This window comes from Hyla sarda, chromosome 1 (assembly GCF_029499605.1).
Source record: "Hyla sarda isolate aHylSar1 chromosome 1, aHylSar1.hap1, whole genome shotgun sequence".
In the NCBI taxonomy this organism is placed as follows: Eukaryota; Metazoa; Chordata; class Amphibia; order Anura; family Hylidae; genus Hyla; species Hyla sarda.
Genome location: NC_079189.1, coordinates 615187838 through 615213209, shown reverse-complemented (window position 1 = coordinate 615213209; position 25372 = coordinate 615187838). Strand labels below are relative to the sequence as shown.

At 42.7% G+C, this 25372-nt stretch overlaps 1 protein-coding gene across 2 annotated transcripts in view; it reads left to right on the top strand.

Moving 5' to 3' along the window:
- LOC130297628 (zinc finger protein 436-like) overlaps positions 1-16090 on the top strand; it is a 31454-nt gene extending 15364 nt beyond the window's left edge. Inside the window, exons 1-7 of one of the 2 annotated variants that reach the window (XM_056550329.1) lie at positions 1218-1955; positions 2482-2629; positions 4605-4781; positions 5598-5724; positions 5808-5872; positions 6039-6510; positions 12370-16090. In XM_056550329.1, coding sequence (XP_056406304.1) covers positions 2552-2629; positions 4605-4781; positions 5598-5724; positions 5808-5872; positions 6039-6510; positions 12370-13478 — 2028 coding nt within the window. In that variant the 5' untranslated portion in view covers positions 1218-1955; positions 2482-2551 and the 3' untranslated portion in view covers positions 13479-16090. Of the gene's footprint in view, positions 1-1217; positions 1956-2481; positions 2630-4604; positions 4782-5597; positions 5725-5807; positions 5873-6038; positions 6511-12369 lie in introns of those variants that run through there. The other variant, XM_056550321.1, reaches the window with a different exon arrangement.
- Positions 16091-25372: the final 9282 nt, after the last annotated feature.

The window sequence follows — 25372 nt, the reverse complement described above, 5'->3', positions numbered from 1 at the left end:
AGAGACTGGAGGAGGTGTGAGGGGATAGGGTCACTATAGCAGGTAGTGGGGGAGAGACTAGAGGAGGTGTGAGGGAATAGGATCACTAGAGCAGGTAGTGGGGGAGAGAAACTGGAGGAGGTGTGAGGGGATAGGATCACTAGAGCAGGTAGTGGAGGAGAGACTGGAGGAGGTGTGAGAGCATAGGGATCACTAGAGCAGGTAGTGGGAGAGACTGGACGAGGTGTGAGGGGATAGGGTCACTAGAGCAGGTAGTGGTGGAGAGACTGGAGGAGGTGTGAGGGGATAGGGTCACTAGAGCAGGTAGTGGGGGGGAGAGACTGGAGAAGGTGTGAGGGGATAGGGTCACTAGAGCAGGTAGGGGGGAGAGACTGGAGGAGTTGTGAGGGGATACAGTCACTATAGCAGGTAGTGGGGGAGAGAGACTGGAGGAGGTGTGAGGGGATAGGGTTACTAGAGAAGGTAGTGAGGGAGAGAGACTGGAGGAGGTGTGAGGGGATAGGGTCACTATAGCAGGTAGTGAGGGAGAGACTGGAGGAGGTGTGAGGGGATAGGGTCACTATAGCAGGTAGTGAGGGAGAGACTGGAGGAGGTGTGAGGGGATAGGGTCACTATAGCAGGTAGTGGGGGAGAGAGACTGGAGGAGATTTGAGGGGATGGGGTCACTAGAGCAGGTAGTGGGAGAGAGACTAGAGGAGGTGTGAGGGGATGGGGTCCCTAGAGCAGAAAGTGGGAGAGAGACTGGAGGAGGTGTCAGGGGATGGGGTCACTAGAGCAGGTAGTGGGGGAGAGACTGGAGGAGGTGTCAGGGGATAGGGTCACTAGAGCAGGTAGTGAGGGAGAGAGACTGGAGGAGGTGTGAGGGGATAGGGTCACTAGAGCAGGTAGTGAGGGAGAGAGACTGGAGGAGGTGTGAGGGGATAGGGTCACTAGAGCAGGTAATGAGGGAGAGAGACTGGAGGAGGTGTGAGGGGATAGGGTCACTAGAGCAGGTAGTGAGGGAGAGAGACTGGAGGAGGTGTGAGGGGATAGGGTCACTAGAGCAGGTAATGAGGGAGAGAGACTGGAGGAGGTGTGAGGGGATAGGGTCACTAGAGCAGGTAGTGGGGGAGAGAAACTGGAGGAGGTGTGAGGGGATAGGGTCACTAGAGCAGGTAGTGAGGGAGAGAGACTGGAGGAGGTGTGAGGGGATAGGGTCACTAGAGCAGGTAGTGGGGGAGAGAGACTGGAGGAGAAGTGAGGGGATAGGGTCATTAGAGCAGGTAGTGGGGCAGGAAGAGAAGAGGAGCCTGGAGACTTCATCCTCCGTTTTGGGCTCATAAACTGATGAAGAGGAAGTGTGGAACTTTTGGGGGACTGGGAGAGGATTTTGTTACGAATGTCATCAATTTTAGCTTTAAAGTATGTGTCCAGGTCTTCAGCACAGAGATCAGCGATTGGTGTCTGCGCTTTTGGCCTAAGGAGAGAGTTGAATGTGTTAAAAAATAGTTTTCGGTTGTTAGACAAAGAGGAGACGATGGAGGTGAAATAAGATGAAGAGCAGAGTAATAGGATTTTAGCACGAATTTATAGTGCAGATGAAGTCTTATCCTCGGCAACCACAATCTTTGTCTGTTGGTTTATATTGTTTTGCACTGTGCCTTTAAGAAATGTACAGTTATTTGTTAGGATGCATGATACAGAGTACCCATGTGACCCTGATTGCCTAATGGGAGGCCCCCCCTAGCTAAGCCATAAATAGTGTAGGGGAGAAGGAGTTATTCACTTTAGTCTTGGCCTAGTCCAAGAGCTGTGTGCAGAGCTCAGTGTGAGCTGCGGTGAGGAGAAGAGACAGCAGGAGTTTGAGGAGATTTAAGGGAAGCCTAAAATCAATCTTCAAACAAGCTACTGCACATTCTGCAAGTGTCTCTTGCCCAGGAGGATTGAGAGATTCCTAATTGTGAGCATAATACCTGGTAAGTCGACGGGTCACACAGAGTTCATACTCTGGCGGTGTAGCAATAATTGGACACTATCAGAACCCTAGTCATCGTGGGAGGCTTCAGCATTAAGTCTAAAGTCCCAAGCACAATACTACAAGTCACAGCAAGTCTACAGGGCTCCCAGGGGTTACTCTGTATCTCCTCTACTCTAATCTGCGCTGTGAGGATTGTAACATCTACTCCTGCCTCAGTAAAGACAGTTATCCGTAACCTGGCACCGGTGTATTTCTTAGCCCGTGCCTGGCCCAGGAGAAGCTGTGCTATCCTAGGACCATTTAGGTTAACGGTGCCCTGGCATCACGAAGTGATACATCTAACCACCCCGAGCCACAACCTTGCACCACACACAGAAACACTAGTGCACCATCACAGAATCATCCGGAATCATTGTGACCATAATGTCTCCTCAGATGTTTCCCCAGATTATCTCCAGGAAATGGATTTTATTTCTCCATAGAATCTGGTGCGGTTTATCATCGTCTCCTCTTCTTCCCTTCAGGTTTCTCCAATCCAGGATCCTCTGCTGATATCTTCTATATAAGAGAATTCTCCTGGATGACCCATCAACCATGGAGAGAGACAGGAACAAGATGGCTGACAGGATCATAAACCTCACACTAGAGATACTCTTCTGGATAACAGGAGAGGTGAGGGATTCTGGGAGTGATGTCACATGACCTCATTCTTATCTGTGTAATAACAGATTGATATGACTGGAGAGGTGAGGGATTCTGGGAGTGATGTCACATGACCTCATTCTTATCTATGTAATAACAGATGGATATGAATGGAGAGGTGAGGGATTCTGGGAGTGATGTCACATGACCTCATTCTTATCTGTGTAATAAGAGATGGATATGACTGGAGAGGTGAGGGATTCTGGGAGTGATGTCACATGACCTCATTCTTATCTATGTAATAGATGGATATGACTGGAGACGTTAGGGATTCTGGGAGTGATGTCACATGACCTCATTGTTATCTATGTAATAACAGATGTATATGATCGGAGAGGTGAGGGATTCTGGGAGTGATGTCACATCACCTCATTCTTATCTATGTAATAACAGATGGATATGACTGGAGAGGTGAGGGATTCTGGGAGTGATGTCACATGACCTCATTCTTATCTATGTAATAACAGATGGATATGACTGGAGAGGTGAGGGATTCTGGGAGTGATGTCACATGACCTCATTCTTATCTATGTAATAACAGATGGATATGACTGGAGAGGTGAGGGATTCTGGGAGTGATGTCACATGACCTCATTCTTATCTGTGTAATAACAGATGGATCTGACTGGAGAGGTGAGGGATTCTGGGAGTGATGTCACATGACCTCATTCTTATCTGTGTAATAACAGATGGATATGACTGGAGAGGTGAGGGATTCTGGGAGTGATGTCACATGACCTCATTCTTATCTATGTAATAACAGATGGATATGACTGGAGAGGTGAGGGATTCTGGGAGTGATGTCACATGATCTCATTCTTATCTATGGAATAACAGATGGATATGACTGGAGAGGTGAGGGATTCTGGGTGTGATGTCACATGACCTCATTCTTATCTATATAATAACAGATGGATATGACTGGAGAGGTGAGGGATTCTGGGAGTGATGTCACATGACCTCATTCTTATCTGTGTAATAACAGATGGATCTGACTGGAGAGGTGAGGGATTCTGGAAGTGATGTCACATGACCTCATTCTTATCTGTGTAATAACAGATGGATATGACTGGAGAGGTGAGGGATTCTGGGAGTGATGTCACATGACCTCATTCTTATCTATGTAATAACAGATCGATATGACTGGAGAGGTGAGGGATTCTGGGAGTGATGTCACATGATCTCATTCTTATCTATGGAATAACAGATGGATATGACTGGAGAGGTGAGGGATTCTGGGTGTGATGTCACATGACCTCATTCTTATCTATATAATAACAGATGGATATGACTGGAGAGGTGAGGGATTCTGGGAGTGATGTCACATGACCTCATTCTTATCGATGTAATAACAGATGGATGTGACTGGAGAGGTGAGGGATGCTGGGAGTGGTGTCACATGACCTCATTCTTATCTATGGAATAACAGATGGATATGACTGGAGAGGTGAGGGATTCTGGGTGTGATGTCACATGACCTCATTCTTATCTATATAATAACAGATGGATATGACTGGAGAGGTGAGGGATTCTGGGAGTGATGTCACATGACCTCATTCTTATCTGTGTAATAACAGATGGATATGACTGGAGAGGTGAGGGATTCTGGGAGTGATGTCACATGACCTCATTCTTATCTATGTAATAACAGATGGATATGACTGGAGAGGTGAGGGATTCTGGGAGTGATGTCACATGACCTCATTCTTATCTATGTAATAACAGATGGATATGACTGGAGAGGTGAGGGATTCTGGGTGTGATGTCGCATGACCTCATTCTTATCCATGGAATAACAGATGGATATGACTGGAGAGGTGAGGGATTCTGGGAGTGATGTCACATGACCTCATTCTTATCTATGTAATAACAGATGGATATGACTGGAGAGGTGAGGGATTCTGGGAATGTATGTAGTGATATTAATGTGTCTCTCCATACACAGGATTACTCAGTAGTGAAGAAGTCCTCTAGTGGGCGCTGTCGGGCCCCTGTGTTTGAAGAATGGGGAAGAACCCTGATCCCAATCCCGGGGCCCCCACTTCACTCCCTGATACATGAGGAAATGGATGAACAGAAGATTCTAGAACATAACAAGATGGTGGACCTGCTGAGTGGAGAGGTGACACTGCTGGGACATTATACAGTAATGGAGTGGTCTGGTGATGATTAGAGAGGTGACAGTGCTGGGACATTATGCAGTAATGGAGGGGTCTGGTGATGACTGGAGAGGTGACACTGCTGGGACATTATACAGTAATGGAGGGGTCTGGTGATGACTGGAGAGGTGACCCTGCTGGGACATTATACAGTAATGGAGGGGGCCTGGTGATGACTGGAGAGGTGACCCTGCTGGGACATTATACAGTAATGGAGGGGTCTGGTGATGACTGGAGAGGTGACACTGCTGGGACATTATACAGTAATGGAGGGGTCTGGTGATGACTGGAGAGGTGACACTGCTGGGACATTATACAGTAATGGAGGGGTCTGGTGATGACTGGAGAGGTGACACTGCTGGGACATTATACAGTAATGGAGGGGTCTGGTGATGACTGGAGAGGTGACACTGCTGGGACATTATACAGTAATGGAGGGGTCTGGTGATGATTAGAGAGGTGACACTGCTGGGAATGCTGGGACATTATACAGTAATGGAGGGGTCTGGTGATGACTGGAGAGGTGACACTGCTGGGACATTATACAGTAATGGAGGGGTCTGGTGATGACTGGAGAGGTGACACTGCTGGGACATTATACAGTAATGGAGGGGTCTGGTGATGACTGGAGAGGTGACACTGCTGGGAATGCTGGGACATTATACAGTAATGGAGGGGTCTGGTGATGACTGGAGAGGTGACACTGCTGGGAATGCTGGGACATTATACAGTAACACCACTGGAGGGGTAGGGGTGATGACTGTATCATTATGTGTCAGGTTCCTATAAGGTGTCAGGACGTGGCGGTCTATTTCTCCATGGAGGAGTGGGAGTATGTAGAAGGACACAAGGATCAGTACAAGGATCAGGTCATGATGGAGGATCAGCAGCCCCTCACATCACCAGGTAATAGACATGACTATATACACACGTCCTCTCATTATTTGTATGTAAAGAATGAATTCAGTCTCTGTATGTGTTCCCTACAGTCAGATCCAGTAAGAGAACAGCACCAGAGAGGTGTCCCCGTCCTCTTCTTCCACAGGATGATCAGGTAGATGGAGATATTCCCTATGATCTGTAGAAGGGCTGTGAAGCTCTTGTGGTCAGTCCCCTCACTCTCCATGACTCCTCATCTCCTGCTCATCTATAACATCCCACATGACTTCTCCTACTGTCTAATGACTTTTACAATATTTTTTCTATATCTTATGATTTAGGGACAAGATCGGAACAATATTAATGCTCCAGAGACAGATGTGAGCGGTGATGAGCAGTGTAAGAAGGACATTCCTACAGGGAGGGATCTGATCTATATTAATGGTACAGACATAAAGGAAGACGAGACAGATGTAAGCTGTGATGAGCGGTATAAGGAGGACATTCCTACAGGGGAAGATCTGATCTATATTAATGCTACAGTCATTAAGGAAGAAGACGAGACAGATGTGAGCGGTGATGAGCAGTATAAGGAGGACATTCATACAGTTGAAGATCTGATCTATATTAATGCTGCAGACATAAAGGAAGAACAAGAGACAGATGTGGGTGTTGATGAGCAGTATAAGGAGGACATTCCTACGGAGAGGTATCTGAACTATATTAACCCTACAGACATAAAGGTAGAAGAAGAGACAGATGTGAGCGGTAATAAGCAGTATCAGGAGGACATTCTTACAAGTGACTGCCCCGGTGAGTAGTGACCACTAAATATAGATAAGAGTCACAGATTCTACCACCATTCTGTCTTCTGTCAGATTGTTACCTCGGTTTTCAAACCCCCCCCCAATGCCTCCTGGTTCCAGATCATCTTTAAGGGTCAAACCAATGCAGCTCAGGTCCACCCCCCTTTCTGCGGAGGAGAGGGATTAGAGTAGGAGGTAGGGGCTGTGTCTTTATTTTGGCAAATTGGGCCTTTAACTCTGATCATGCCAATCCTGGCCGGGAAACACTTGCTCCTGTTCCATGCCAGGGACAGCTTTTGGGTGGGCTTTCTTCATCCACAGACATCCACAAGGACAAACCTATGAATAAGATTATCCTCTCAAGGGCTAATTCCTCTGTGGTCACGCAGGTCCTCGTGGTCTCCAGTGCCGATGGGTATTTTGATGATGTGTTTGTAGCCAAAAACGCTATTTCACTACAGCTTCGGTTCCTCACCTCCGTCCATTGAAGCAATTGATGGAAGACCCATACACCCCCCTCACCCTATTCCTGAGACAGTTCCCTTGTCTGTGTTGCTAGGGCCTCAGTCACATTAAGGTCATACCCAAAGTAAGGGAAAGGATAGGGGATAAGATGTCTGATCGTGGGGGGACCCGCCACTGGGACCACCCGTGATCTCCGTGCAGCACCCGCATTCTATGCTGGGCTGCGTCTCCAGTCACGGAAAGCTCTTTGTTTCCGGGACTGGAGACGAGACGTTACATTACACCCCCTTGTGACGACCCGCCCCTCCCATAGACATGAATGGAGGGGGCATGGCATGACATTATGAGGGGGGCGTGGTGTTTTGTCACGTCTCCAGTCCACACAGGGGATATGACCAGGGTACTACAAAGAATGGGCTAAGACCCAGGCGCCCAGGGTGTACCTGCCCTAAGTCCTTTAGAGGTTAAAAATAAATAAATTAAACTCCCCAGCCCCCAACACCATTTTCCAAATCAGAAAATTTGTCGTCATTATGTAAGGAATTGTCCGAACTATTGAAATATAATGTAACAGTGTAAACTAGAAAAAAATAATTTAAACGCCAGAATTGTATTTTTTTAATCTCATCCCAGCAAAAATGGAATAACAAGCGATAAAAATGTTCCATTTGGTGAAGATGAAAACTACCATTCACGCCGAAAAAAATAACACAGCTGTATAGACGGAAAACCAAAAAAAACAAAAACAAATAATAGGGGTCAGAATATGGCGATCTAATGCCGTATTAGAAAAAAAAATTGTTTGCAATTTTTTTCCAAGCAGTAAAAACAGTGAAAACTAAACAAATTGGGCGATTGTAGCAATACAATGCGGTCAGACGGAAAAAAAAAAAGTTATGGCTGTCTGAATATGGCAACATGAAAAAAGGGGGAAAAAAAGGATTTCATTATGGAAAAAGAACATAATAAGCTATATAAATTGGGTATTGTCATAATCGCGCCGACTCACAGAATAAAGATCATCATTTTTACCAAGCAGTGAACGGCGTGAAAAAAAATATAAAACACCAGAAATTTTCCAATTTTTCACAATATTAAGTACAATATAAATAAATATATATAGCAAGCGGATGTACTCTGATTATTTATCTGAGAATCTTAGTCTAGTGCGTGTAGTCTAGTGCGTGACCCTTTTGCACGAAATTGGGAAAAATTGTGGAAAATTTGACTAGTTTTCTAGGATTGTGGGGATAAAAAGATGTATTACTGTAAACGGAAAACAAAAAATAGTAATTAAGATGTTTTTTTGGTTAGATATTGACATAACTATAATGGGATAATAAAGATATAATGTGATAGATAAAATAAGGTATGACAGAGAAACAAAAGGGAAAAAATATATTAAAAAAAAAAGTAATTTCACTTTTAAAAAAATAAATTAAAAGAAAAAAAAAAGCCAAAAGTGGAAAAAGTTAAAGGGGTATTCCAGGCAAAAACTTTTTTATATATATCAACTGGCTCCAGAAAGTTAAACAGATTTGTAAATTACTTCTATTAAAAAATCTTAATCCTTCCAATAGTTATTAGCTTCTGAAGTTTTCTGTCTAACTGCTCAATGATGATGTCACGTCCCGGGACGTGAGTCATCATTGAGCAGTTAGACAGAAAACAACAACTCAACTTCAGAAGCTAATAACTATTGGAAGGATTAAGATTTTTTAATAGAAGTAATTTACAAATCTGTTTAACTTTCCGGAGCCAGTTGATATATAAAAAAAAGTTTTTGCCTGGAATACCCCTTTAAGAATCTGTGTAGTGGTAATGTAGAGAGTAATTGAAAATAATACAGATGAAGATGTGTTTCACTTATTGAAAGCTAAAGGTTTATTAGAAATGCATATAAACATACATGAAAATATTCATAAAACGATATAAAGATCACCAAGAGTCTGGTGGTCACAGCGCCCTCATTCATTTGTCATCATTACAAGTCATACAGTAAATTCTAATCACACAAAGAATGAAGGTACAATATACAGCACACTAAGCTATACACAATACCACATGCTGCACTAAGCTATACACGTACCACATGCTGCACTAAGCTATGCATCATACCACATGCTACACTAAGCTATACACAATACCACATGCTGCACTAAGCTATACACAATACCACATGCTGCACTAAGCTATGCATCGTACCACATGCTACGCTAACACTCCGCTCCGATCACTTGTTATCGAAAAAACAACACATTACAGATGAATGGAAACAAATAAAAAACAAAAATGGTTTTTATAATACTGTTTAGCGTATGGAGAGGTTGGTGGAGGGGAACGTCTTCTCCTCTACTCAGTGCTAGCAGTGGCCGGAGATGGTCGCACACATTGGGCCTCACTTACTTAAAAGGGTTCCCCCGCTGCTAAGCATTTGGAACAAACTGTTCCAAACGCTGGAGCCGGTGCCTGGAGCTCGTGATGTCATAGCTCCACCCCCCACATGACAACCCCCTCCCACAAATACCACGATACCACATATGTTTATATTTATTTACATGGAACTTTTATTAGGGAAGGGGTTAAATTACATTTATTAACTCTTTGTTTACACTTATTTAATTTTTTTTTGCAATGTTATGAAACCCCATAGGGGGCTATAACATGTAGTACATTGATTGCCATCCATCACTGATCAGTGCTATGCCTTGCATTGCATTGATCAGTGACATCGGCGGTCGATTGCTCAAGCCTGGATCTCAGGCTTGGAGCAATCAATCACTGATCTGACGCAGCGGTGGCAGGTAAGGCACGTCCCAGCTGATCGGGACACTGCGGTGTTACTGGGGTGGTCCCAATCAGCTCGATTGAGCTCCCGGAATACTTCTTTTTTTTACATTTTAGATGCGGCGATCAAAGGGTTAATACCAGACATCACCGCGATCGATGATGTCCGGTATTTGCCCCTGGTCCAGGCTACCGTTAGGCACCAGGACTGACCCGATATGACGCGGGGTCATCGTGTGACCCCGTGTTATGTCCCGGGAGCGGGCGCAGTATGTACAGGTACGCCCTGCGACCCCAAGAGGTTAAAGACAGCGAGCAGGCAAAGGGAGCAAGTAGGAGGGCAAAAGGTGTATTAGAGCCACGTACAGGAGATACAATGGTCACAGAAGAATAATAGATGCAAGGTTAATGTCCTATTCTGATCTGAGCATTTTTTTTCTATTCCTGGATAACCCCTTTAAAGGGGTATTCCAGGAAAAAACTTTTTTTTAGATATCAACTGGCTCCAGAAAGTTAAACAGATTTGTAAATTACTTCTATTAAAAAATCTTAATCCTTTCAGTACTTATGAGCTTCTGAAGTTAAGGTTGTTCTTTTCTGTCTAAATTCTCTCTGATGACACCTGTCTCGGGAAACGCCCAGTTTAGAAGCAATTTCCCCAAAGCAAACCTCTTCTAAACTGGGCGTGTCCCGAGACACGTGTCATCAGAGAGGATTTAGACAGAAAAGAACAACCTTAACTTCAGAAGCTCATAAGTACTGAAAGGATTAAGATTTTTTAATAGAAGTAATTTACAAATCTGTTTAACTTTCTGGAGCCAGTTGATATCTAAAAAAAAATTTTTTCCTGGAATACCCCTTTAAGGCTTTTCCGAGTAAATTTTGTAGGGTTTATTGTGTTGCGCCAGAATTTCCAACAAAAAAATCCAAAAAGCCCTTTAACTCTCCACTTTACTCAGAAAACCCTACAAAGGGGACGTGGACATCATAGAAAAGGGGCGTTTCTCAAAAAAAATGTTTAGATATATATTTTCAAATGAAATCTACAAATTTACTTACGTTTCTGCATAAAACGTGGTGAATTTGAGCTCAGAGCAATTGTAAGAAGAGGAAAACGTAGGGAAATGGCGAGTATGTGCGTCTGTTACTAATGGGGATCACACTAAGGACTCGTTCACACGAGAGGATTTATTTGCAGGTTTCCCGCTACTTGTTATAAAGGGGGCGGGCTATCCCCAGGAGATTTTCGGCTGTGGAATTTCCGATGCGGAAAACCCACCGTAAAGCCCCATTGAAGAGCCCATCCCCCTTTCTAACACGCAACAAGAAACATGCTCATTTTTTTTATCTACCTTTTTATTTACTGTGTTTTTATTAATTTATAATTATAATTACATTTTTTACATTTTATATTTTTTTTATTTAATGTTTAATTTTATTTTTTTCTCTTTACTTTTTTCTTATTTACCAGTTTTATTTATTTTAATTTTATAAGTTTTTAAAAGTTTTTTCATGTTTAATTTGTTTATTTATTTTTTATTTTTATCTGTCATACCTTTTTTTTTGTAATCTATCCCATTATATTTATGTTCCCTTAATGGTTATGTCAATATCTAACCACAATACATCATAATGACTATTTTTTAAGTTTAATAATTTCATCTTTTTATCCCCACAATCCTAGAGAACTAGTCCACGTTTAAAGGGGTACACCACTGGAAAACATTTTTTTTTTTTTTTTTTTTTTTAAATCAACTGGTGCCAGAAAGTTAAACAGATTGTAAAATCTTAATCCTCCCAGTACTTATCATCTGCTGTTATGATCCACAGGAAGTTCTTTTCTTTTTGAATTTCCTTTCTGTCTGACCACACTGCTCTCTGCTGACACCTCTGTCCATTTTAGGAACTGTCCAGAGTAGGAGAAAATCCCCATAGCAAACATTTGCTGCTCCGAACAGTTCCTAAAATGGACAGAGGTGTCAGCAGAGAGCACTGTGGTCAGACAGAAAGGAAATTCAAAAAGAAAAGAACTTCCTGTGGATCATAACAGCAGCTGATAAGTACTGGAAGGATTAAGATTTTTTAATAGAAGTCATTTGCAAATCTGTTTAACTTTCTGGCACCAGTTGATTTAAAAAAAAAATGTTTTCCAGTGGAGTGCCCCTTTAGTTTTCCACTATAAACTACAATACATCACGTCAGTAAAAGCGCCCCAAAGTTAATACAACAGAGAGACACAGGTTGGATTTTAAAATTGGTCTTGGTAATTAAAGGGGAACTCCAGTGGAAATTATTATTTTTTTTAAATCAACTGGCTCCAGAAAATTTAACAGATTTGTAAATTACTTCTATTAAAGTAATTTAATGGTACTTATCAGCTGCTGTATGCTCTACAGAAAGTTGTGTAGTGTTTTTCAGTCTGACCACAGTGCTCTCTGCTGACACCTCTGTCCATGTCAGGAACTGTCCAGACCAGGAGAGGTTTGCTTCAAAGGATTCAAGGAAAGTAATTATAGCTATTTGCAAAAGTGTGACATGTGCTACAACATTACATAGGGTCTTTAGGATGTGAATACCCCTTTAAAGGTATTAAATTCTGTGTTATTCTCTGCAGATTCTTGTAGCAGGAGATCAGAGGAGAATCTTATATCTTCAGATTATAAAGCAGATGATGATATCACACAAGATACATATGAAGAACATTCCATTATCCCAGATACACCCTCAGCCCTTCACAGCCAAGATCTCTCATCTCATCCTTATATACAGGTCCTGTCTTCTCAGTCATCACAGGATGTTCAGCAAAATAGAAGTTACATAAGGGGTGTTGGACATGAAAGAGATCATACAGGAAAGAAACCATTTTCATGCTCAGAATGTGGGAAATGTTTTACCAAGAAATCAGATCTTGTTAAACATCAAAGAAGTCACACAGGGGAAAAGCCATTCTCATGCTCAGAATGTGGGAAATGTTTTAGTCTTCAATCAAATCTTGTTCAACATAAAAGAACTCACACAGGGGAAAAGCCATTTTCATGTTTGGAATGTGGAAAATGTTTTGCTGAGAAATCACATCTTGTTCAACATAAAAGAACTCACACAGGGGAAAAGCCATTTGCTTGCTCAGAATGTGGGAAATGTTTTACTGAGAAATCAAGTGTTGTTAAACATAAAAGAACTCACACAGGGGAGAAGCCATTTTCATGCTCAGAATGTGGTAAATGTTTTACTGAGAAATCAAGTCTTGTTAAACATCAAAGAACTCACACTGGGGAGAAGCCATTTTCATGCTCAGAATGTGAGAAATGTTTTACTGAGAAAGCAAGTCTTGTTATACATCAAAGAACTCACACAGGAGAGAATCCATTTTCATGTTCAGAATGTGGGAAATGTTTTAATTTTAAATCAAGACTTGTAAAACATCAAAGAACTCACACCGGAGAGAAGCCATTTTCATGCTCAGAATGTGGGAAATTTTTTACTGAGAAATCGAGTCTTGTTAAACATAAAAGAACGCACACAGGGGAAAAACCATTTTCATGCTCAGAATGTGGAAAATGTTTTGCTGAGAAATCAAGTCTTGTTAAACATCAAAGAACTCACACAGGAGTGAAGCCATTTTTATGCTCAGAATGTGGGAAATGTTTCACTGAGAAATCCAATCTCGCTAAACATCAAAGAAAATATTTTCATGTTCAGAATGAAGCAATCAAGACTAGTTAAACATCTAAATACTCACACAGGAGAGAAGCCATTTTCATGTTCAGAATATAGGAAATGTTTTAATGAGAAATCAACACTTAAAAGACATCTAAGAATTCACACAGGAGAGAAGATATTTTAGAGCACTAAATGATGCAGATAACACATTTATATATTAACCCCTTGCAGCAGAACGCCGTTTATAAACGGCGCTGCGGCAAGGTTATGAATCGAGCTCAGGAGCTGAGCTCGTATCATACCCGCACGGTCCTGGCTGCTATCAGCAGCCAGAACCCGTGGCTAATGCCGGACATCGCCATTCGGGCAGATGATCGGCATAAACTATTTAGAGGCGGCGATCAAAGTTGATCGCCGCATTTAAAGTGAAAGCTTCCCAGCAGCTCAGTCGAGCTGATCTGGACTATCGCGGTAAAATCACGATGTCCCGATCAGCTAGAACGCACAAGGAGGATGCCTACCTGCCTCCTCAGCGTCTGATTGCCGAAAGACTGCTCCCTGCCTGAGATCCAGGCAGGAGCAGTCAAGCAGCGATAACACTGATCAATGCTATGCTATGGCATAGCATTGATCAGTGCTGGCAATCGGTATAATGCATGTTATAGTCCCCTATAGGAGCTATAACATTGCAAAAAAAGTAAATAAAGATGATTTAACCCCTTCCCTAATAAAAGTAAGAATCGCCCCCCTTTTCCCATTTAAAAAAAAAAACTGTGTAAATAATAATAAACATATGTGGTATCGCAGCGTGCGTAAATGTCCGAACTATAAAAATATATCATTGATTAAACCGCTCGGTCAATGGCGTACGCACAAAAACATTTCAGATTCCAAAATAGCGTATTTTTGATCACTTTTTATATCATAAAAAAATGAATAAAAAGCGATCAAAAAGTCAGATCAAAACAAAAATGATACCGAAAAATGATCACGAGGCAAAAAATAAGCCCTCATACTGCCTCGTACGCCGAAAAATAAAAAAGTTATAGGGGTCAGAAGATGAAATTTTTTTACGTATACATTTTCGTGCATAAAGTTATGATTTTTTCCAGAAGTGCGACAAAATCAAACCTATATAAGTAGGGGATCATTTTAATTGTATGGACCTACAGGATAAAGAGAAGGGGTCATTTTTACCGAAAAATTTACTGTGTAGAAACTTAAGCCTCCAAAGTTACAAAATGGCTTTTTTTTGTCGCACAATGATTTTTATTTTTGTTTTGCTGAAGATTTTTGAGTAAAATGACTGATGTCATTACAGAGTAGAATTAAATGCGCAAAAAATAAGTCATATGGATTTTTAGGTGCAGAATTGAAAGGGTTATGATTTTTAAAAGGTGAGGAGGAAAAAACGAAAGTGCAAAAACGGAAAAACGCTCTGTCCTTAAGGGGTTAACCATGTACATAGGATATCTGACATTTATACATATATACTGCATCTCCAAACTTGTTAACAATTGTTAATAAAAGTTTTCTTTCTTATACAGTGATCCCTCAACATACGATGGTAATTCGTTCCAAATGAACCATCGTTACTTGAATCCATCGTATGTTGAGGGATCTGTGCAATAGTAATATAGAAACTTATACTCATGTGTCCCCGCCGCTCCGGACCGTCACCGCTGCCCTGGATCGTCGTTCTCCATCGCCGCCATCACGTCCCCGGGGTGTCCCCGCTGCTCCGGACCATCACCGGTGCCCTGGATCGTATCTTTCCATTGCCGTCATCACGTCACTGCGCTCGCCCCTCCTATTGGATGACGGGACGGCGTGCGCGGCGACGTGATGACAACGAAGGAGAGCGACGGCCATGCAGCGGAGCATGAAGAGGATGGTCCAGAGCGCCGGGGACAGGTGAGTGACACTGCGCTGCCGGATAGCCGTTTATGCGATGGCCCCGACATACAAAAGCATCGTATGTTGAAATGATTGTATGTCGGGGCCATCGCAGGTCGGAGGGTCACTGTATTATTTATTATTCTTGTATTCATCTATGCACATTGGACTTATAATAAATGTAATATTGTCCCTGACGTTGTATATAGGGAATGTAACGCGCCTTGACGTCCATTTACGTCATTTTTTAAATCAGGTTTTAAAATACATTTTTCTAAATCAGAAGCCGTTAATAATATATATGCCGCATGTTATATATGGTAAAATCTGAAGACAGGTTCCTATTAAATAATTGTTTAGGTAAAGGGGTATTTCTGTGCTCCAGCGTTCTTGAATTTTGTTCAGAACACTGGGAGCCGGTGGCCGTGGTAGTGATGTCATAACCACGCCCCCTAGTGACATCATGCCACATCCCCTCCATTTATGTCTATAGAGATGAATAAAGGGGGCGTGGCTGGGAGGTCACCACCACTGCTGCACGGACACGGCGTATGTTTAGAACAGCAGCATAACCCCCGCAATCAGACATCTTATCCTCTATCCTTTGTTTAGTTAAAGGGGTTATCCAGGAAAAAAAAATATATATATATATCAACTGGCTCCAGAAAGTTAAACAGATTTGTAAATGACTTCTATTAAAAAATCTTAATCCTTTCAGTACTTATGAGCTGCTGAAGTTGAGTTGTTCTTTTCTGTCTAAGTCCTCTCTGATGACACCTGTCTCGCTTGCTCTTTTTGAGTGTTGCTGTGTAAGAGGGGGCGTGAAAGAGGAGTTTCAAAAACTGTGATTATCTGTTGTGCGGAGTGAATCTGTGGAGTGGGTGCGACTGCCTATAGCCCACATTCTTATTTTGGGTAAGTTTTTCTCTTTTGCACATAGTGGGATAACTGTTAGAGTTTAAACACCCTTTTTCATTTTTTTTTTTTTTTTTTCTCTGTTCCACCTCTAGGGGGAGGAGGAGTAGATTGGGCACAGGTGTATAAATCTTAGCTTGGGACTCTTATTGAGAGCTTGCTCTTTCTGAGTGTTGCTGTGTAAGAGGGGGCGTGAAAGAGGAGTTTCAAAAACTGGAGTTTGAAAGCAGGAGGTTGAGATCGCTGTGAGTTTTCATTTTTGAACCCACAAGGTCTACAAAAAATTTTAAGTGTCATTTTGACTGTCTGTTTTTTTTTGTGAAATCCCCATAATTAGATGGCCTCCATGTTGGAAAATGCAGTCCAATGTACATCCTGTTCAATGTATGCAATCCTTGAACAACAGTTTGAGGGTGCATATTGTTGTGCGAGATTTGTGCTAGTTGTCCGTTTGGAAGCCCAGAACCTGCATCTAGAGGGGCGACTGGCAACAATGAGAAGCATTAACAACATGGAGAGGAGTCTCCTGCTCACTGAGCAGGCACTCTCGGGAATAGAGGTGGGGGAGGACAGTGGGACGGAGTTGCAGGACAGTCAGGCAGTTAGCTGGGTTACAGTTAGAAAGAGGGGTAGGGGAAAAAGTGTCAGGGAGGCTAGTCCTGAACTGGCACACCCCAACAAGTTTGCCCGCTTGGCAGATGAGGGGGATGCCATTACAGAGCTAGCAGAACTGCAGCAGGATACCGCCTCTGACCGCCAGGGGGGTGTCTGCTCCAGTAAGGAGGGAGGGAGGAGTACAGGGCAGGCCAGACAGGTACTAGTGGTGGGGGACTCAATTATTAGGGGGACAGACAGGGCAATCTGTCACAAAGACCGGGATCGCCGAACAGTGTGCTGTCTGCCTGGCGCACGAGTTCGGCACATCGCGGATCGGGTTGACAGGTTGTTGGGCGGGGCTGGAGAGGACCCAGCAGTCATGGTACATATTGGCACCAATGACAAAGTAAGAGGTAGGTGGAGTGTCCTTAAAAATGATTTCAGGGACTTAGGCCGCAAGCTTAAGGCAAGGACCTCCAAGGTAGTCTTTTCTGAAATACTACCAGTACCACGAGCCACACCAGAGAGGCAGCGGGAGATCAGGGAGGTAAACAAGTGGCTCAGAAGCTGGTGTAGGAAGGAAGGGTTTGGGTTCATGGAGAACTGGGCTGACTTCGCTGTCGGTTACCGGCTCTACCGTAGGGACGGGCTGCACCTCAATGGGGAGGGTGCAGCTTTGCTTGGGGAGAAGATGGCTAGAAGGGTGGAGGAGTGTTTAAACTAGGGACTTGGGGGGAGGGAACCTACAGCAAAGAGGGGGAAGATAGTGTAGATAGAGAGGTGGGAATTATAAATGTACCTGGGGGTGGAGCGGAGGGAGGGGTTAGAATAGTTAATAGGAATAGGCTTCATAGGAAAATAAAACTTACACCCTTGAATCCCATTAACCCCAATAACATAAAGGATGGAAATGTAAAGTGTATGTTCACAAATGCCAGAAGCCTAGCAAATAAAATGGGGGAGCTTGAGGCCTTGATACTGGAGGAACATATTGATATAGTTGGGGTCACTGAGACATGGCTGGTGATATAGTTGGGGTCACTGAGACATGGCTGGTGATATAGTTGGGGTCACTGAGACATGGCTGGTGATATAGTTGGGGTCACTGAGACATGGCTGGTGATATAGTTGGGGTCACTGAGACATGGCTGGACTCCTCGCATGACTGGGCTGTCAATCTGCAGGGGTTTACATTGTTTCGCAAGGATAGAATGAACAGAAAAGGTGGTGGAGTCTGTCTGTATGTAAGAAGTGGTATGAAAGTCAGTGTGAACGATGCCATAGTGTGTGATGATTCTGAGGATGTGGAATCATTGTGGGTAGAATTACAAAAGGAGGGAAATACTGAAAAAATAATATTTGGGGTAATCTACAGACCCCCTAATATCACTGAAGAGATAGAAGTTCGGCTTCATAAACAAATAGAGAGGGCCGCCCGGGCAGGTACAGTGGTAATAATGGGAGATTTTAACTATCCAGATATAGATTGGGGTCCGGGGTTGGCTAAAACTACAAAGGGGCGACAATTCCTAAATTTATTGCAGGATAATTTTATGGGCCAGTTTGTGGAGGACCCAACAAGAAGTGATGCCTTGTGGGATCTGATCATTTCCAACAACGCAGAGCTGGTTGGTAATGTAACTGTGCGGGAAAACCTTGGGAATAGCGACCACAATATAGTTACTTTTGACTTAAAATGTAGAAAACAAAGACAGGCGGGGAAGGCAAAAACATATAACTTTAAAAAGGCAAATTTCCCTGGGCTGAGGGCTGCACTACAGGACATAGACTGGGGGGAGGTGTTCTCAAATACTGATACAGAAGGTAAATGGGACATCTTTAAATTAACTCTAAATAACTATACAGCTAAATATATACCAAAGGGGAACAAATATAAACGATTGAAACTAAATCCTACATGGCTGACACATGATGTTAAAAGAGCAATAAACAGCAAAAAAATAGCCTTCAAAAAATACAAATCTGATGGGTCAGCGATAACATTTAAACAGTACAAGGAGCTTAATAAAATCTGTAAAAATGTAATAAAAACAGCAAAAATTCAAAATGAGAGACAGGTGGCCGAAGAAAGCAAAACTAATCCTAAATATTTTTTTAGATATATAAATGCAAAAAAACCAAGGACAGAGCATGTAGGACCCCTTAATAATGATAATGGGGAGGTTGTCACAGGCGATCAAGAGAAGGCGGAGCTACTGAATGGGTTCTTTAGTTCTGTATACACTATGGAAGAAGGAGCTGACATTGGCCAGGTCAGTGCTGGTAACACATCATGTACAGGTCAGTGCTGGTAACACATCATGTACAGGTCAGTGCTGGTAACACATCATGTAATGTACTGAACTGGCTTAATGTAGAGATGGTACAAGGTAAGTTAAGTGATATAAATGTAAGCAAATCCCCAGGACCGGATGGACTACACCCAAGAGTTCTTAGAGAGGTAAGTTCAGTAATATCTGTACCCCTGTTCATGATATTTAGAGATTCTCTGGTGTCTGGTATTGTGCCAAGGGACTGGCGCAAGGCGAATGTGGTGCCAATCTTCAAAAAGGGCTCTAGGTCTTCCCCAGGAAACTATAGACCGGTAAGTTTAACGTGCATTGTGGGTAAATTGTTTGAAGGACTTATAAGGGATTACATACAGGAATACATAGGGGATAATTGTATTATAAGTGATAGCCAGCATGGGTTTACTAAGGATAGAAGTTGTCAAACCAATCTAATTTGCTTTTATGAAGAGGTGAGTAGAAGCCTTGACAGAGGAATAGCTGTGGATATAGTGTTTCTGGATTTTGCTAAAGCATTTGATACTGTCCCTCATAGACGTCTGACAGGTAAGTTAAGGTCTTTGGGTTTGGAAATTTTAGTTTGTAACTGGATTGAACACTGGCTCATGGATCGTACCCAGAGAGTGGTGGTCAATGATTCGTACTCTGATTGGTCCCCGGTTATTAGTGGTGACCCCAAGGTTCAGTACTGGGACCACTGTTGTTTAATTTATTTATCAATGATATAGAGGATGGTATTAACAGCTCTGTTTCTATCTTTGCAGATGACACCAAGCTTTGTAGCACGGTACAGTCTATAGAGGATGTGTATAAGTTACAAGATGACTTGGATAGACTAAGTGTCTGGGCATCCACTTGGCAAATGAGGTTCAATGTGGATAAATGTAAAGTTATGCATCTGGGTACTAATAACCTGCATGCATCGTATGTCTTAGGGGGGATTAAACTGGCAGAGTCACTGGTAGAGAAGGATCTGGGTGTACTTGTAGATCAAAGACTACAGAATAGCATGCAATGTCAGGCTGCTGCTTCCAAAGCCGGCAGGATATTGTCATGTATAAAAAGAGGCATGGACTCGAGGGACAGGGACATAATACTCCCCCTTTATAAAGCATTGGTACGGCCTCACCTGGAATATGCTGTTCAGTTTTGGTCACCTGTCCATAAAAGGGACACTGCGGAGTTGGAAAGGGTGCAGAGACGCGCGACTAAACTAATATGGGGCTTGGAACATCTTAGCTATGAGGAGCGATTAAAGGAGTTACAATTGTTTAGTCTTGAGAAGAGACGTTTAAGGGGGGATATGATAAACGTATATAAGTATATTAATGGCCCATACAAAAAATATGGAGAAAAACTGTTCCAGGTTAAACCCCCCCAAAGGACGAGGGGGCACTCCCTCCGTCTGGAGAAAAAAAAGTTTAGTCTCAAGGGGCGACACGCCTTCTTTACCGTGAGGACTGTGAATTTATGGAACGGTCTACCTCAGGAACTGGTCACAGCAGGAACAATTAACAGCTTTAAAACAGGATTAGATACATTCCTGGAACAAAATAAGATTAATGCTTATGAAGAAATATAAAATCTCATCCCTTCCCCAATATCGCGCCACACCCCTACCCCTTAATTCCCTGGTTGAACTTGATGGACATATGTCTTTTTTCGACCGTACTAACTATGTAACTATGTAACTATATATCAACTGGCTCCAGAAAGTTAAACAGATTTGTAAATGACTTCTATTAAAAAATCTTAATCCTTTCAGTACTTATGAGCTGCTGAAGTTGAGTTGTTCTTTTCTGTCTAAGTCCTCTCTGATGACACCTGTCTCGGGAACTGTCCAGGGTAGAAGCAAATCCCCATAGCAAACCCCTACTACTCAGTTCCCGAGACAAGCAGAGATGTCAGCAGAGAGCACTGTTGCCAGACAGAAAAGAACAACTCAACTTCAGTTTACAAATCTGTTTAACTTTCCGGAGCCAGCTGATGTAAAAAAATAAAAAATAAAGTATTTTTTCTGGAATACTCCTTTAAGTTTTAGGCTAGAAGTTGGGATTTAGTATTTATTTTCCTATCTATTTCTTGTTCTTTTTTTGTCGTCTTTCTTGTTCTCTTTTTAAAGTGTTTATATTCGTCATTTTTTTATTGTGGCAACGTGAATGTTATTGTTACATACCATGATTTATAATTGTCTTTTCTTTTCTTGTTAACAAATAAAGAAATTTGAAAATAAAAAACCTTTTACCGGTTTGGTTAATACGAACCGGTAAAAGTGAGAAATCTCATGAACAGCGTGCGGTTTTGGCGTCTGGAAGAAGGGGGTAGAGCAGGGGCAGTGGCATGACATCAATTTGACAGCATATCACATAATAACCCAGGTTATCATATAACTTGCTGCTATAAGTGGCAATCAGCTTAAAGGCCAATAGGAGACAACAAGGGGTAGGGTTTTACACAGTTAATGGCTCACAAGCCGGTCCCCAGGATGGCAATGGGAGCAGCAGACAGAAAGAGAAAGACACAGTAATACAGAGGGAGAGAGAGATTGGACAGATATAGGGAACAAAGATAAAGAGAGTGTGTGTGAACAGAAGCCATAATCCCTATCCTGGTGGCTGATCTATATGATAACATACATAAAAGAAGCATAGCGCCCTTACACACATGTACAGGGATTAATCGTGAAAAAGTATACCTACAGGTTTTAACATCAGACTGACTGCAGCGCGTGGAATTAAAAACACATCAGCCTGATAAACACTGTGGCCCACATTAATCAAACTGTGTGAGAGAAAAAATTGAGTGATTTCCCCACAGCAACCAATCACAGCTCAGCTATCAAGCTCTGGTAAAGTGAAAGCAGAGTTGTGATTGGTTCCTGTGGGGAAATCTCTCAATTTTTTCCTCTCATACAGTTTCATAAATCTGGGCCACAGTGTTTATTTTCCTGGTTAAAAAAAAAAAAGACGCATTATATCTTCCTAGTTGTTCAATAACAGTAAAGTAAAAAGCATGTGCAACTGAAATGCATCTTCCTTGTTGACACACTGTTTGTAGAGAAAGCGATGTAGGCGCCCTCTTATCATACTCCTAAGCCAATTTACTTGTTTGGTTGGGATTGCGTCTTTACTCACATATACAGGGATTATTCGCAAGGCGACACTGATGATGACGAGGACCATGACCAACATAGGCAGTATGGGATGAAGGCAAGGATGGCTAGCTTGATGCTTTCTTGCGTGTGCAGTTGCTGGCGTATTGCAAGCTTAAAGGAAATAAATAACTATTAGTTGCAACACTCTTAGACCCTCAATAAAAAGTCAAAATGAAGGCTAAATTAGATTTTTATAAGGAGAAGCTACACAGCCAGCTTGCTATGGCTTTCCAGCACCAAACCCCTGCCAAAAGAGGGTGCAGTCTCCACTGAGTAAATGCTCCACTCTGTGTCAGCACTCTGTATTCCCCCGACATCAAACGTCATCACAGGGATGTGATCAACCAGGATGAAACCTACCTCAGCAGTGCTCTTTCTCACAGACACCACGAGCCCAGACCCCATAGACTACTGGGTTAACCGAGTACATTATTTTCCAGTTTACCTCCTGTTGATGACGAGGCGGTTCCTGGCCTGCCAACCAGCATCCTTTAAACAGTTCATAAGGTGCCAGGCCTCTACCGGTAATTCAGTTTTCTGACCACACAGGAAAAGCAGAACCACTCCCTCCTTATTGCTGAGCCTAGAAGACAGAGTTGAAGACACTTACTGTTGCATGTAAATTGGCAGGAGAGAGCAGACATCTATACTGACTCCAGGTTTGCATTTGGGATTGCCTAAAGTCCCAACTGGAGCGCTAGATCTTTCCTCACCTCAGCAGGCAAATTAATCAAAAAGGTGGAAGCAGTTCAGGAGCGGATGAAGACGCTGATGCTGCAAAAATAGGTAGGAACTGTCAAGGTAAAAACCCACAAAAGGAGGAGATACTAAGCAAGAAAAAGAATGATCTTGACTGACAAAGCAGTTAAACAAGCTGCTAGAAAGTCTAGGGTACAGGACATGTCTGCTTCTGTTACAGGTTTTAAATGAACAAGAACCAGATGCAGTTGACACAACCATCTTAAAGGGGTATTCCAGGAAAAAAGCTTTTTTTTATATCAACTGGCTCCAGAAAGTTAAACAGATTTTTAAATTACTTCTATTAAAAAATCTTAATCCTTTCAATAATTATCAGCTGCTGAAGTTGAGTTGTTGTTTTCTGTCTGGCAACAGTGCTCTCTGCTGACATCTCTGCTAGACGAGCGTTTCCCGTCTTGACATCTATTTTCGGTCTCAGTTCTTAAAATCCATTTTTCTATATGAGAAGTCGTCAATATCTCAGCGTCCCCCGGGTTCAGTAAACATCGGTGTAATTCTTTTCCTTTTCTTTGTCCTCCCCGGGGTATAAAATCCCTAGAGATCTGATCACATCTGGTACAAGATCTCTTTACTTCACACTTTGCGCCATTATTACACGGATTGAAGACCCAGTTACACGCTCGTAAATTCCCATATATGTCGTGGATTGGAAGGAGAAAGGTTCTTAAATCTTATATTTACCAATAATATTTTATATTTTTACAGTCCGTCCCTATCATAGTACGGAATTGTTATTTTTCTTCTATCCAATGGTTATTTAGTAATTTTGTTATGATTCAGAAGAGACCACGTGTCCCGTATAGACGCTCACCCTGAAGACATTAGACGGCGGTTTTGTGTTTCCGGATTTACACACTTATTATAAAGCTTTTCCTTCGTCTGGATTATTAGAGCTCGTTCGCTCTTCTTTTTCTCATCCTCCCCTTTATATTCCTCCTCATGTGGATATGGAATTCTCCTCAGTCCCTCCTTCTATAGGGCCCATTTTGTGGCCCCCGCACTCCTCCTTGGCCTCTCTAGTTCTTTCCTCTTTTATATATAACTTTGTCGGTATTACGAGACTGCTCTACGACTGATTCTGATTTCCCTTCTCCCCTAACCCCACTTTCTTTACTCCCTATGGTTATTACTAAACACATTTTCCCTCTTCCCCTTTGTGGGAACGTTTACATTCTTTTACGTTACGAGATTTATATTCTTCTACTAAGTCTTTGGCCATAGAGGAATCTCAGGCTTTCTGGGGTTTTATAAGTAAATTTATCTTTACTCTCCAATGTTTTAAGCGTTATACTAACATACGTCCCTGAAATTGGTTAGAGAGATTGTATTTATTCCCTAAATAATAATAATATCTAAGCTTTATTCTTATCTGATTTCTTCTGCTCCTAATAGTAACCAAAATGCATCTTATATGAGAAGAGGAGCTGAATATCCAACTCTCTGAAGAACAGTGCGGATTTATCTCTAGTGCTCATGTGGCTTCTCCGGGGCCTGTGATTCCCGCACACCGTGAGATATACCTCCTCGCTGGGAGGCTGCAGACCGGGACAGCTGGCGGTGAGTCACCCAGGGGACTGATCAGGAGGACTATACTCAGTGGCCCCACGTTGGCATAACGGGCTGCCGCCATTTTTTGGGCTACGGCTAGACTGGATGAGGCAGAAAAATGAATTATTGCATTGGAGGATGAGAATAGTGGCCTGGCTACTAGACTGAGGCAGTCAGAAACTGACTTTTGCTATGTTAGTGATAAATTGGAGGACTTAGAGAACCACTACTGCCGCAATAACCTACGCTTGGTAGGGGTTAGCGAATCCCTTCCTCCATCTGACCTCCAAGCGTTCTGTGAGAGCGACCTGCCCAATGCATTGGGCCTTCAGCATATATATCGGGTGGAAAGAGCACATCGACTGGGGCGAGCGCCTGCAGCTGACTCTCACTCCTACCCTGGCTCCGCGGACAGATCAAGACAAGTTATCTTTAAGCTACTCGACTATAATGACAAGGTGGAGCTTCTCAAGTCCTTTAGATGTCGCACTTCCTCACTTTCCGCAAATAGAAAAAAACTGCTCTTTGAAGACTTCTCAGCTGAACTTGCCAAGCGGAGGAGAGCATTTGGGAAGGTCTGCACGGAACTTTGCAAAGCAAAGAAAGGCTTCCAACTGCAATACCCGGCGACCCTGAAACTATTCGGAGCTGATGGGACCTTCACCTCATATGAATCACCGACTGCTGCGTAGGCAGCTCTTCGAGATCTTCTGACGGAAACAGGTCATCTTCCTCGTTCCCCTCATCGTCGCTCTCTATGCCCTAGGGGAAGGAGCAAC